Genomic DNA, 12,348 nt, shown 5'->3' with positions numbered 1-12,348 from the left:
AAAACAAACCTGCCCTCGAGCCTGATAAAGAATCTGGAGAACTCTTGCATATTTTATGGATTTGCAGTTGGCCTCATCTATCTGGGGAGATGGGATTTGATTTTACTCTTGCTGGTCAACAGAGCTTCCTCCTTTTCTGGAAGCTGCTAACATAACTTTCTTCTAAAGCCATCATTCGCATGCCCCTCTCAATAGACCACAAAATAGATTCTAAAGTTAGTTGGAGAGCATGGAGAGTCTTCAGCATCACATTTGCTCAGAGGAAAAAATTGTAAACAGCCTACATCAAAACGCAAGCAAGGCATGTGACAAAGCCTTTGAGAGCAATTTTATTCAGGGTAGCAGAATGGAACTGCGAGAAAGCCTGTACTAATACAAGAATGGTGGTGTAGACTTGGGAGATCTCAAAACTACAATATTCAGATTCAGCTGATTTGGATATGAGACAGAACCAAGAGAAGAAGAAAAAAAAATAAGGCGTTGAGTGCCTGAGTGGACACTGCTTCGTGATATTATCCTGCATTCATGTACACCTTAATTATGCTTTACTAAAGGGACTGTTTGGGCTTGATGCCTCCCGATCATTGCTCTTATTTGCAAAATGGGACGGGCTTTGCAACTTGCAGCCTCGCTTCTGTCTCCAGTTCTCCCACTGTGTGCAGGAACGAGCATGTAACCACTATCTGGAATCAATATCAAGGAGCCAAATATTGCATGATTGAAGAAAAAAAAAAACAGACATTTATCTCTACATACAAGTGATAGGAGCAGTACAAATCTTCAGATCAAGGGTGTGGAGGAATCTTGGAACAGATGTAAAATTAGCTTTGGTACAGTGCTAAAAAAAATTATTAGCATCAATCATAGAGGCCTGTCTCTCAGGAGTGCCAATTAAAACCGGGAACCTACTGTAGCTTTAGTTTCATTTTACGTTATTCCAAATTCCTATTCTGCCTTTTCATAAGCCTTTCTGCTCACAATTTGCTCATAACTGGAAAAAAACCCTCACCTTTTAGAGAATGACAGAATGGGAGATCTTTTGCAGGGTCAAACTGAAGTTAAGGAAGACACTTGACCAATCAAAGAGACACCGGAAACGGAAGTCCTTAGGTTGAGATAGCGCAAATGTCAGTAGGGGCAGGTGGAAAACCATGCTCATGACCGTAACCCTGCTCACAAGCTGTAACTTTTGGAAGACACCGAGTGGAACTGTGCAGGTTCTCCATACAAAACAGAACCTCAAACCCACAGGTGGGCCATAACTTTATTAGCACCACCTACAAAAGCTTTGCATAACTCTTCATGAGGGTAGGTGGATCCGAAAGACTAGGGAATCCCAAAGCTTGCCCACTAGTTGGGATATGGACGCAACCCTAATAAAGGGATTGCCCTCCTGTGGATCTAGGGCTCTGTTTTAGCCTTATGGATTAACACGGCAACCTTTTTTGGGGGGGTTTCCTCTACACAAATACATCCAGCAGTCCAGCTGTACAAGTGCACAGAACGGCCCAAATGCATGAACCAGTCCAAAAGAAAAGAAACAGCCCAACATTTTGTTACACATGGTGTGATTTTTAGATTACAGGTGAGAAAGATTACATTTCTCTCACTCCACATCATTCCTAAGCGCCAAGGGTTGGGGGGGGGGGAAGAAGCATTAAGCACCACCACAGGCAGGCGTGAATTCTTAACAGAAGTTCTCTCAATTACCCAAGCATTTGGTTCTCTTCTCAGAGAGCCCCGGTTCACATATATGCAAGTTTGACCTGAGAGGTTTACAGTTGAAACGATATATAGATATTTATCGCACTATCAAAGTAACAAGAATTAACAGGTAGGTGGATCTAGAGCGGTGTACGGACCAAGAGGCTAAACCTATGCCCACAGATGCAACCGACGGGTGTAAAAACATACAAGCTTCGCTGCAATCCAATGCAGGGATTTTACATACACTTCAGTTTGACAGATAAAATTTGGCTTTTTTTTTTGTTTATTTTGAATCTGCGTGAGCGTGAATGAAACAAAGTCGCTACCAACTTTCTGCAAATGAAGACACAAAAAAATGGTGGAAATTTTGGTAATAGACAGTGCTGGTCACCAAGCCTGAACACACACACTTAGGAAATGCAAGTGTCCATTAAGTAAAGGTAGTTGGTTTTTTTCTTCTTTTTTTTTTTTACTGCCTACCAAAGAGGGTGTCTAAGAACACTTAAAACAGAGATGCTTCATACCCCAACTTAAGAAGAAACAACTTTTTGTTTAAACTTTTCAACAGAAGTACTCGGCTGTCAATCTTTTACGGTTTTAAATCAAAAGCTGGAGAAGGGAAGGAGAGGGGGGGGGGAGAATATATACAAAAGATTAAAACCCGAAAGGCTGTTCTGCTGCTTCCCTGTCACAGAGTAGTTCTGAAAAGTGGCAAAAATATTTCCGGACTTAACAGTCACTCAAAACGGAGGTGGAGGAATTTACTAATGTAGTCTCCTACAAAACACAATGATATGTCCTTCTTTCTAAGACTTCACAGGGTCAATTATTTGCTTGAATCGGACATTTAAAATGAGGGGTTGGGAAGCCATGTGTTTTCATGTGGCTAGAGTGCTTTTTAAGGTATCCTAAACTTGAAATGTTAATAATAAATGTACAGGGTGTTTAATTCTAAATAAGAAGAATGCCACTGTACTTGAACAGGAATGCCTGAGAGTTAAAGTAAGTCTTTTCAATTCATCTAATTCTAGAACACTCTATTTCATACAGGTATTTTAGAAACAGCAGTGGCATATGCATTGAACTATGGGCCACTTATTGCTTAAGGGAAATTTCTAATTTTTTTTCCCAGCAAAAATCTGACAATTGCCAGCTTTTCATTCAACAAGAGAGAGGTAATATGGCGGATATATTTAAATGACTAGAAATTTCCAAGATTAATATTTCAAGAAGTATTCCTTCACTCACTCTCCCACCACGAAAGGGAATAGGGGGCATTTATTTTTCCACTGTGGTACCTCTTGGTCCCTACTTTGAAATTCTCCCAAACTGGTTTGCAATGTTATTCTGAATAATTATTTATTCTAGGTACCCTGCACAGATTCTACAAATAAAACTGATTGGTTTTTTTTAAATCACATCCCATAATTCCTTTGCTACAAAAATCTTGTGTCAAAAATTTCCTAGAAGCTTTACATAAGCAGTACTGCAATTCACTCGAACACACAAAGCTTGGAGTTCCTCATTTAATAAACATTATTGTAGTAACATCAGCGAGATGTACACAAATTCTGGGCTCAGTTCTGATTATTTATGTGATGGATTTATTATGTCATGAACTGAATAGAAACTTGAGAGCAAGTTCCACAAAGCACAGTGCAACATTTAAAGTTGGGGCAGGGCAGGAAGTATCTGCCAATCATCATTCTTTTTCTTCCTCCCTTTATTTATTGATGGCAGGGACACATTGTGAGTTTTCTAAGACATCAGTGTTTGGGCAGAAGAATTTTTTTAAAAAAAATTAAATGGGAAAGGAGAGAATGGTCGGGAAATTAAGAAATAACAGCCACAACCTTTTGAACTTTTAAGGGCAGATTATAAGTCTAAGATATTTCTGATAAATTCTGACAAGGAAAAAAAAAAGAAACAGCATCCTTTAAAGTATATTGAAGCAGTGATTTTAAACAAAGAAAGCAGAACTAGAACATCTTAAATTTTTAATCCTTTCTTTACAGGTTACCTAGACCACTTTTGATTAAGAAACTGTAGAAAGTTAGTAACAGCCACAAGTTAACACCGAGAGTGGGCACTTTTGTCAATTTCCCCATAGAGTCCTGCTTTGTGGTGTGTCTGAAATGCACTGCTCCAGATCTTCTCTCACACTTTGCTGACATCAATTCTGTCAGATTTTTTTTTTGATTTTTTTATTTTTTATTTTTATTTTTAGTCCACTGGTCGCTTTTCACCATATTTCTTTGTAAACTCTTCAGCATTCTTACAGAATTTTTTACGGTCCTTAGAGTATTCTTCGGCTAGGTCGGCCCGAAGTGGGTGCTCCGGCTGGGGGTCGTTCACCAGTGCTATGAGGGACTGGATTACTGCCAAACAAACAAAGAAACAAACAAAGCAAAGAGGTCAGCGTGTATGTGTGCGCGCCCGTGCATCTCCCTCCTCCACAAAGTTTTGCTCTGCAGCCTCATTGTGACGTGGAAGCGACCCAACTCTCAAAGGCTAGGTCAGGGATGGCGAACCTATGGCACACGTGTCACAGCTGGCACACAGAGCCCTCTCTGTGGGCACATGAGCCACAAGTCGCCATTGAGAAATACTTACCCTTCCTCTGATCCCGGATTTTGGCAATCCCCTCTGTTGGTGCAGTGGTCCAGCAGAGGGGGTGCAATGGCGAACATTACCAGTCTAGTCCAATGGGGGATTGGAGGACCAGTAAGTACCGTATCTTTCCATGTATAAGACACCCCCATGTATAAGGCCTCCACTTTTCTAACCCAAAATTAAGAAATCTAAGTGGGTCTTAGCAAGTGTAGGGGGAAAGGGATCAAAGCCCTGCAGGATCACTTTGATCCCTGCTTTCCCCTCCACTTATTTTGTTCTTTCCTCAGCTTACGTCCATGTATAAGACGACCATCAATTTTTAGTCTAAAGATTTTAGACAAAAGTATAGTCTTATACACGGAAAAATACGGCATTTCTTTAACACCGCCCATAGGAAAGAAAAAAAAAAACCAAGCATTTACCCCTTGCAGTTCAGGAGTAGTTGTTTTTTCTAAACTAAAACCTCAGTATTCAGGTTTTAATTGCAGTGTTGGCACTTTGAAATAAATAAGTTGATTCTGTGCTGCAGTTTGGGCACTTGGGCTCAAAAAGGTTCACCATCACTGGGCTAGGTCAACACGGCACAAGTTCTGGCAGCGCCTGACTGGCAAGCCAGTCAAGCACTACGTATGTGCTCATAGTATACTGCACCTCTGCCGCTTGAGAATTAGGAGGCTGGCTCCACAACTGTGAACACAACAACAGCATGGAATAATTGAGATCCACTCCAGTGGAATAAGGAGCCACACAGATGGAATAAATGTATGTGCCTTTGGTTATGCTACAGGATCGAAAATGGCCCAAATCCAAATTGCTAGTCGAAACTAGAGCAGACCTATTGAATCAATGAGAACTTGATAATTCAGGCCTTCTGTATATTCCAGTGATTCAACAAATCTGCTCTAGCTGGGAGTAACAACTGGATTTAGACCAGTGCCGTTCTATTTATACCAACACACACAGTCCATCTTGATGCTATAAATTTAATGGCCTGCTTTTTTTTAGGGCTGCTACCAACACCACACCCCTCCATCCATGAACAGCTTAACTATTCATGTGCAATTCTGAATATGTTTTCTGGAAACATGTAACGTTGCATCTGGACCACAAACAACCAGGTCCATCACCAGCCTTTCACTGCCAAGAGCCTCATGAACAGTAGCCTTGAGCAAACCATTTTTTTCTCAGCTTCAGTTGCCTTGTAGGGTTATGGTGTGGGAGAAAAAAAATGTGTTTCTCCAAACTCTTTTGAAAAAAAGGGTAAATAAAAATGCAACTAATGAATATATTTGATAGCACTAAGTGGGATTGACTTTCAAATCTGTCACCATCACTGGAGGCCAATGTCTGTTCTTTGGCCTCGCACATTTGTTTCAAGTAAAACACGCAAAGCTCTGTGTTCAAAACATGGGACATATAAAGCACTCTTTTCCTGAACCAAATGGACTACAATTGTGAGTATTTGTGTCTCATGTCAGCCTCTGAGCATGTGAACTCTGATGGATTGAGGTGAGCGGGTTATGAACTATGGCCGTTCATAACAAATCATTCTGGACTCATCTACAAATTGACAGCTCAAGGTTGACTCAGCCTTCTATCCTTCCAAGGTTGGTACAATGAGGACCCAGTCTGCTGGGGGGGGGGGGCAATGTGCAGCCTGCATACTTAACTTGTAAACCATCCAGAGAATGCTTTAAGCACTATGGGGCAGTATATAAACAACACTTTGTAGTTGTTTTTTTAAATAGCTGAACAGCTAAAGCTCTATTTGAGCATTATGTCAAATAAGATACATCTTACATTTTTTGCTTCTCCTTATTTCAGACACACCGTCCTCAGCGCGAGTCTATGAGCCTTGTGTTAATTCATATGCTTGCCATTCTAGCTACCAAATTTCATTTAGCTTTTCTAAATAATTTTAGATAATTTCTAAATAAAGCATATATAGCAGTAGACAAACCATATGGCCACTTTCTGGAGCTTCCACATAGCCCAAATCCCAGGAAAAAAAATTCCAGCAAAAAAGGGGTTTTCTTCTCCTGAATGTCTACAGGAACAGCAGATTTTTGATTGTGATTTACATCCTTGCAAACTTTCCTAACCTACAATTTCTATCCAGTAATTTCCTTTGATTTTTTCTTAACATTTTATTTTTCAATTTCTTTGTATATTTTTAGGTGAGGAGCAGCCTATGCTGAATATTAAGGGTAGAAATCTTTGTATTCTCAAAGGCTTTCATGGCCGGGATCCGATGGTTTTTGTAGGTTTCTCGGGCTGTACTTCAGAACACGGCCAAACAGCCTGAAAAACCTACAACAACCAGTAGAAATCTTTGCTTGCCAAAGATCCCTACCTGTGTTCTAATATATTTAGTCTGCTTCTAAAAGTGTACTAAAGATGTTATTTCTCAATAATGGGAATGGAAAAAGTGGCAGAGTACACTGGAAAGCAAACAAAGGAAACAGCACTAGAAAGCTGGAAAACCTAGGGACATTTAATTAAAGGTAGCAGGAAATTCCCCTTCATTACAGATCAAAACAGCATGGTGCCCATGGACTGGGACGTCAAAAGACAACCAACCCTCTAAGAATCAAATTCTCCTTTGGAGAAACCGTGGCCATCTATTAAAATAACCTTACCTTGATCAGTTTTGGTGGCTGGCTTCCAGTTTTCAGCACTAATTACTGGCAGACAAACCTGCCCCTTTTCATCAATGTTAGGGTGATAGATCTTTGTTTTAAATGTAATCTTAGGAGGTTTGAATGGGTACTCTGCTGGAAAGTTGATCTCGATTCTGAACGCACCCTTGTCATATGGAGGATTATCCTACAATGAGAAGATAAAGAATTAGAGATTGGTCCAACCACAGGATAGGTAAGATTCAGATGGATTACTTACAGCAGAAATTAGCACACCTGGAATCTACACTGTTGGTTTTAGAGAAACCCAAATCACCAGAACCCACAACAGTGGCTGAGATGACTTGAATCGCCCCTCGGAAAAAATTAAGTTTCCAGATCTCACCAAATTAAAGAAATCTGTACACCACGTGAGATTTGATCAATTCTGGGTTTATTCCTATACCATATTTCCTGAAAGCAGGGCACAAGTAGAACAAAGTTGTAAACTAGGACCCCCTCATACCCATACTATCACCCAATCCTATGTACAACTTCATGACTTGTATTTATGCCCAGGCACAGAAGTATAGTGTATCACAAGCTATTCTCTTGTTCAGCAACACGGAATAGGAAACGTCTGCTACTCTACCACAATTTCCCATAAATCTATTCGTAGATCTCAGTCTATTGTTTAGATTTCTCTTACTGACAGAACTTGTGCTTCAAAAGGGAGTACTTTTAATAATATTGATATGTTCTTGGTCAAGCTCTTAGGGCATCCCTGGCATAAACAAAGAGGAATTTACTGATGACATCTGTATACAGCAGCAACTTGCATCACAGTGCTTTTCAGAAAATACGGACAACCCAAACTTGTTAAAGCAATCCAGCAACATACCGTATTTCTTGCTCCATAAGACACTTCTCCATACGACGCACCAAATTTTTAGGAGAAGAAAACAGAAAAATAATAATCTGTTTTCTTCTCCTAAAAATTTGGTGAGCCTTATGGAGAGGTCCATCTTATGGAACACACCCTAGGGCCCTTTGGAGGCTCACCCTGCCCCCCCGGGGGCCAGAGGGGGTGAAATCGCCACCTTCAGGGACTCTTCTGAAGCCTCCCAAGCTTCAAGAGAGTCCCAGAAGGTGGCAATTTTGCCCCCTCTGGCCCAGCAGGGGGGCAGGGTGAGCTTCCAAAGGGTCCTAGGGTCTGTTCCAGGAACCTTGCGAGGCTCCCCCCACCCCCCCATCCCCACGGGGCCAACGGGGCTGAAATCGCCAGCTTCCAGGACCTTTTCTGAGGCTTGAAAGGCTCAGAAAAGATCCTGGAAGGTTGCTATTTCGCCCCTGCTGGCCCCGTGGGGGGTTGGGGGAGCCTCGCAAGGGTCCTGAAAGGCTCACTCGGACCCTTGCGAGGCTCCCCCCATAGGGCCAGTAGGGGCGAAATCGCCAGCTTCGCTCCATAAGACGCACAGAGTTCCCCCCACTATTTTTTGGGGGGAAGTGCGTCTTATACAAGACACAGCTTGAGAGATAAAAAAGGCTTGTGATACCTCTAAGACTGCCAGATTTATTTCAGCACATGAAGGAAGCTATGCCAGATCATCAAGACAGCAGGTCAGCTCAAGCAACTGTTGCTCCAAACTTTATATACTTATTAGATTGATGCCAAGGCCAGTGAACGGAAGTAACAACACTCTAACAGATGGACATCTGACCACCTATGGGTTACAAAGAGAGTATGCCTTCTTGGCAATGTGTTATACAGCCCCTAGTAGATTTAATGACAGACTTTATCTGTGTCCCTGTATCCTTACCATGTTCCACTGGTAGCAACAAGGTCCAGTACCTGGACTAGCAGGGGGACCTTTGGTATGCCAGCTGTCCCCCCCCCCCGCCTTTCGACTTCAACTCTCTAGCTACCATAGCCATTGTTGAGAATGGGAATTCTAATCCCCATTACTTCTGGAGGGCCAAAGGTTCGCCACCCTAGAACTAGAGGCTTCTAAAGAGCAACAGTGCAGCCTATTATGAAAGGAGGCTTTAGTGACTAACAAGTGACCCAACTGTAGAATATGCACTTCCTCCTAGTTATTCCCACCCCCCAAAATTATGAGTTCATTTCCTAACAGATTTCAAAGATGAGTCTCATAGGATTAAAGCTCTTCTCATCCTTCTTTTAACATATCCTTCCTAAATTAATGAGACAATCTGAAGCTAGCAATATGACTCCACTGCAGTGAAGCAAAGAATAACAAAGATCCCCTCCTTGAATACTCTTAGCACATTCTCAGCCAGACCATTCATACGGAAGTCACTGGAAGAATCAGAAACTAGTTTTTTTTCTGGGGGAGAGGGGCAAGCTACATGCAAAACCACTGCAACTCCAATTGAGTAGAATCTAGATGTGAGGTCAGTTGCACAATTGCATTCTTGCGAGACGCCACTGAGGTGTTTCTGAAAGCATTAACCCAGGCGCTGGAAACTGAGAGCAGAGATAATACAATATTTGGAGCAATCAAAATTTGCACAACACACTTCAGCAAGCAACGAGGCTGGGTTGGGTGCGGGTGTGTCTTGAGTGGTACAGTGCTTGGAAATCTACTGACACTATGAACTATAGTTACATACAGGTTTTGGATCTAATGGTTGAAAAAACCCAGCTCCATGTTACTTCAAGCCAAACATGCACAATTGTTTTCAAAAGAAACTACAAATGTTAGGTTTCTTCTGAGAGACAGCTTAGGCTGAATGTTGCATTTTTAAACAGTACTGCTGTGTTGCAGTGGTCAAGAAACCTCTCTAAGCAAGTACGGCATGAAGCACTCCAAAGCCCTCTACGATCTAAGAACAACTTGCTAAAATTTTTCATTTTTCTTAATTTAAGTTGCCTTAGTTCAACAAGACACTGCAACAAAGATCCTCCTTGATTCCTTGTGAGAACTAGAAATGGGATACTAGTTTTTCCTCAAGATTTCCAAAACCTGCAGGCACCATCTCTGCTCAAAATACCACAACTCCTTCCCTTTGAGAATTATGTGTACACTCAAAGACATACATATATTAGTTACATAAACACTCATAGAACAAGTAGGGAATGATGTGGCTGAGTATTGAAAAAGATGCAAAAACCAGTTGGAGGCTTCTAATCCTTAGAAGTCCAAAGCAAGAGCCATAGTCATTTTGGCCATTTAGCATTATTCGGGTTAAAACATTCTTTGTCTAATTTAAGCAAAACCTGTTCTGTTCTTTTCTCCTGTCAAGACCACTGCTTCAATCTTTTGTGGTTTAACAATAACTTTTGGTTTCTACTCCCTGCAGACAGGGAAGGATTTACATCTGTATGAAAACCATCACTATTAATACAATCTGAATTAGCACTGAGCAAAGCTTGCCTTACACGCAATTCCACTACGTAAAAACATTTGTTAGTCTACAAATACTTGACCAAGGAACTCAGCAATGCCATTTTATTAATACAGACAGTACAAGAAATAAAAATATATACAATTCTCCCACTAAACCAATTGAATGAATATAGCATCTTATTATACCTATGTATAAACAACTACTCAAAGGTGGAACTGTTTCTCCTTGCTTGCAGGTATTTTCTACCAGCATTAACAAGAGTTCTCACATTTCTGTGAACAATTTTTCTGCAAGCTGCTCAAAACTGATAGCTGCTGACTAGTTAGCTGGCTTTCAGCACCTCAAACTGTCTTCTTACAATATTCCTTCCTTCCTTTCAGCAAATAAACTACTGTGAAGCTACTTATCAGAAGGCACGGAATGCTGAACAAGTAAGCAGAGATGCTCACAAGTATTTTACTATTTCTAACCAATAAACTATGCTTGTGGGTCAAATAGCAACTGAAGCTCTTTTCTACTTTTGGTTTGTTGTTGTTGTTGTTTAGTCGTTAAGTCATGTCCAACTCTTCGTGACCCCATGGACCACAGCACACCAGGCCCTCCTGTCTTCCACTGCCTCCCAGAGTTGGGTCAAATTCATATTGGTCACTTCAATGACCCTGTCCAACCATCTCATCCTCTGTTGTCCCCTTCTCCTCTTGCCTTCACACTTTCCCAACATCAGGGTCTTTTCCAGGGACTCTTCTCTCCTGAGATGGCCAAAGTATTGGAGTCTCAGCTTCAGGATTTGTCCTTCCAGTGAGCACTCAGGGCTGATTTCTTTCAAAATGGATAGGTTTGTTCTCCTTGCAGTCCAGGGGACTCTCAAGAGTCTCCTCCAGCACCACAATTCAAAAGCATCAATTCTTCGGTGGTCAGCCTTCTTTATGGTCCAGCTGTCACTTCCATACATTGCTACTGGAAAAACCATAGCTTTGACTATGCAGACATTTATCGTTAAGGTGATGTCTCTGCTTTTTAAGATGCTCTCTAGGTTTGTCATCGCTTTCCTTCAAAGAAGCAGGTGTCTTTTAATTTGGTGGCTGCTGTCATCATCTGCAGTGATCATCTGCAGGAGCCCAAGAAAGTGAAATCTGTTACTGCTTCCATATCTTCCCCTTCTATTTGCCAGGAGGTGATGGGACTTGTGGCCATGATCTTAGTTTTTTTTAATGTTGAGCTTCAGACCGTTTTTGGCGCTCTCCTCTTTCGTCCTCATTAAGAGGTTCTTTAATTCCTCCTCACTTTCTGCCATCAGAGTGGTATCATCTGCATATCGGAGGTTGTTGATATTTCTTCCAGCAATCTTAATTCCGGTTTGGGATTCATCCAGTCCAGCCTTTTGCACGATGTATTCTGCATATAAGTTAAATAGGCAAGTGGACAATACAAAGCTTATCGTACTCCTTTCCCAATTTTGAACCAATCACTTGTTCCATATTCAGTTATAACTGTTGCTTCCTGTCCCACATATAGATTTCTCAGGAGATAGATAAGGCGGTCAGGCACTCCCATTTCTTTAAGGACTTGCCATAGTTTGCTGTGGTCCACACAGTCAAAGGCTTTTGTGTAGTCAATGAAGCAGAAGTAGATGTTTTTCTGGAACTCCCTGGCTTTCTCCATAATCCAGCGCATGTTAGCAATTTGGTCTCTAGTTGCTCTGCCCCTTCGAAATCCAGCTTACACTTCTGGGAGTTCTCGGTCCACATACTGCTGAAGCCTACCTTGTAGGATTTTGAGCATAACATTGCTAGCGTGTGAAATGAGTGCAATTGTACAGTAATTGGAGCATTCTTTGACAATGCCCTTCTTTGGGATAGGGATGTAGACCGATCTTTTCCAATCCTCTGGCCACTGCTGAGTTTTCCAAACTTGCTGCATATTGAGTGTAGCACCTTAACAGCGTCATCTTTTAAGATTCTAAATAGTTCAACTGGAATGCCATCATCGCCACTGGCCTTGTTGTTAGCCATGTTTTCTAAGGCCCACTTGACTTCAC

The 12,348-nt window shown here is 41.5% G+C and overlaps 1 protein-coding gene across 3 annotated transcripts in view; it reads right to left on the bottom strand.

The window, feature by feature from the left end:
- Positions 1–306: 306 nt before the first annotated feature.
- Positions 307–12,348, bottom strand: part of UBE2L3 (ubiquitin conjugating enzyme E2 L3) — a 227,381-nt gene continuing 215,339 nt past the window's right edge. For all 3 annotated transcript variants that reach the window (XM_072983160.2, XM_078381680.1, XM_020811096.3), the window contains 2 exons: positions 6,960–7,146; positions 307–4,085 (listed from right to left, as the gene is read on the bottom strand). In XM_072983160.2, coding sequence (XP_072839261.1) covers positions 3,931–4,085; positions 6,960–7,146 — 342 coding nt within the window. In that variant the 3' untranslated portion in view covers positions 307–3,930. The remainder of the gene's footprint in view (positions 4,086–6,959; positions 7,147–12,348) is intronic.

Source organism: Pogona vitticeps, chromosome 14, assembly GCF_051106095.1.
Source record: "Pogona vitticeps strain Pit_001003342236 chromosome 14, PviZW2.1, whole genome shotgun sequence".
NCBI lineage: Eukaryota > Metazoa > Chordata > Lepidosauria > Squamata > Agamidae > Pogona > Pogona vitticeps.
This window is presented reverse-complemented; position numbering and strand designations above follow the sequence as displayed.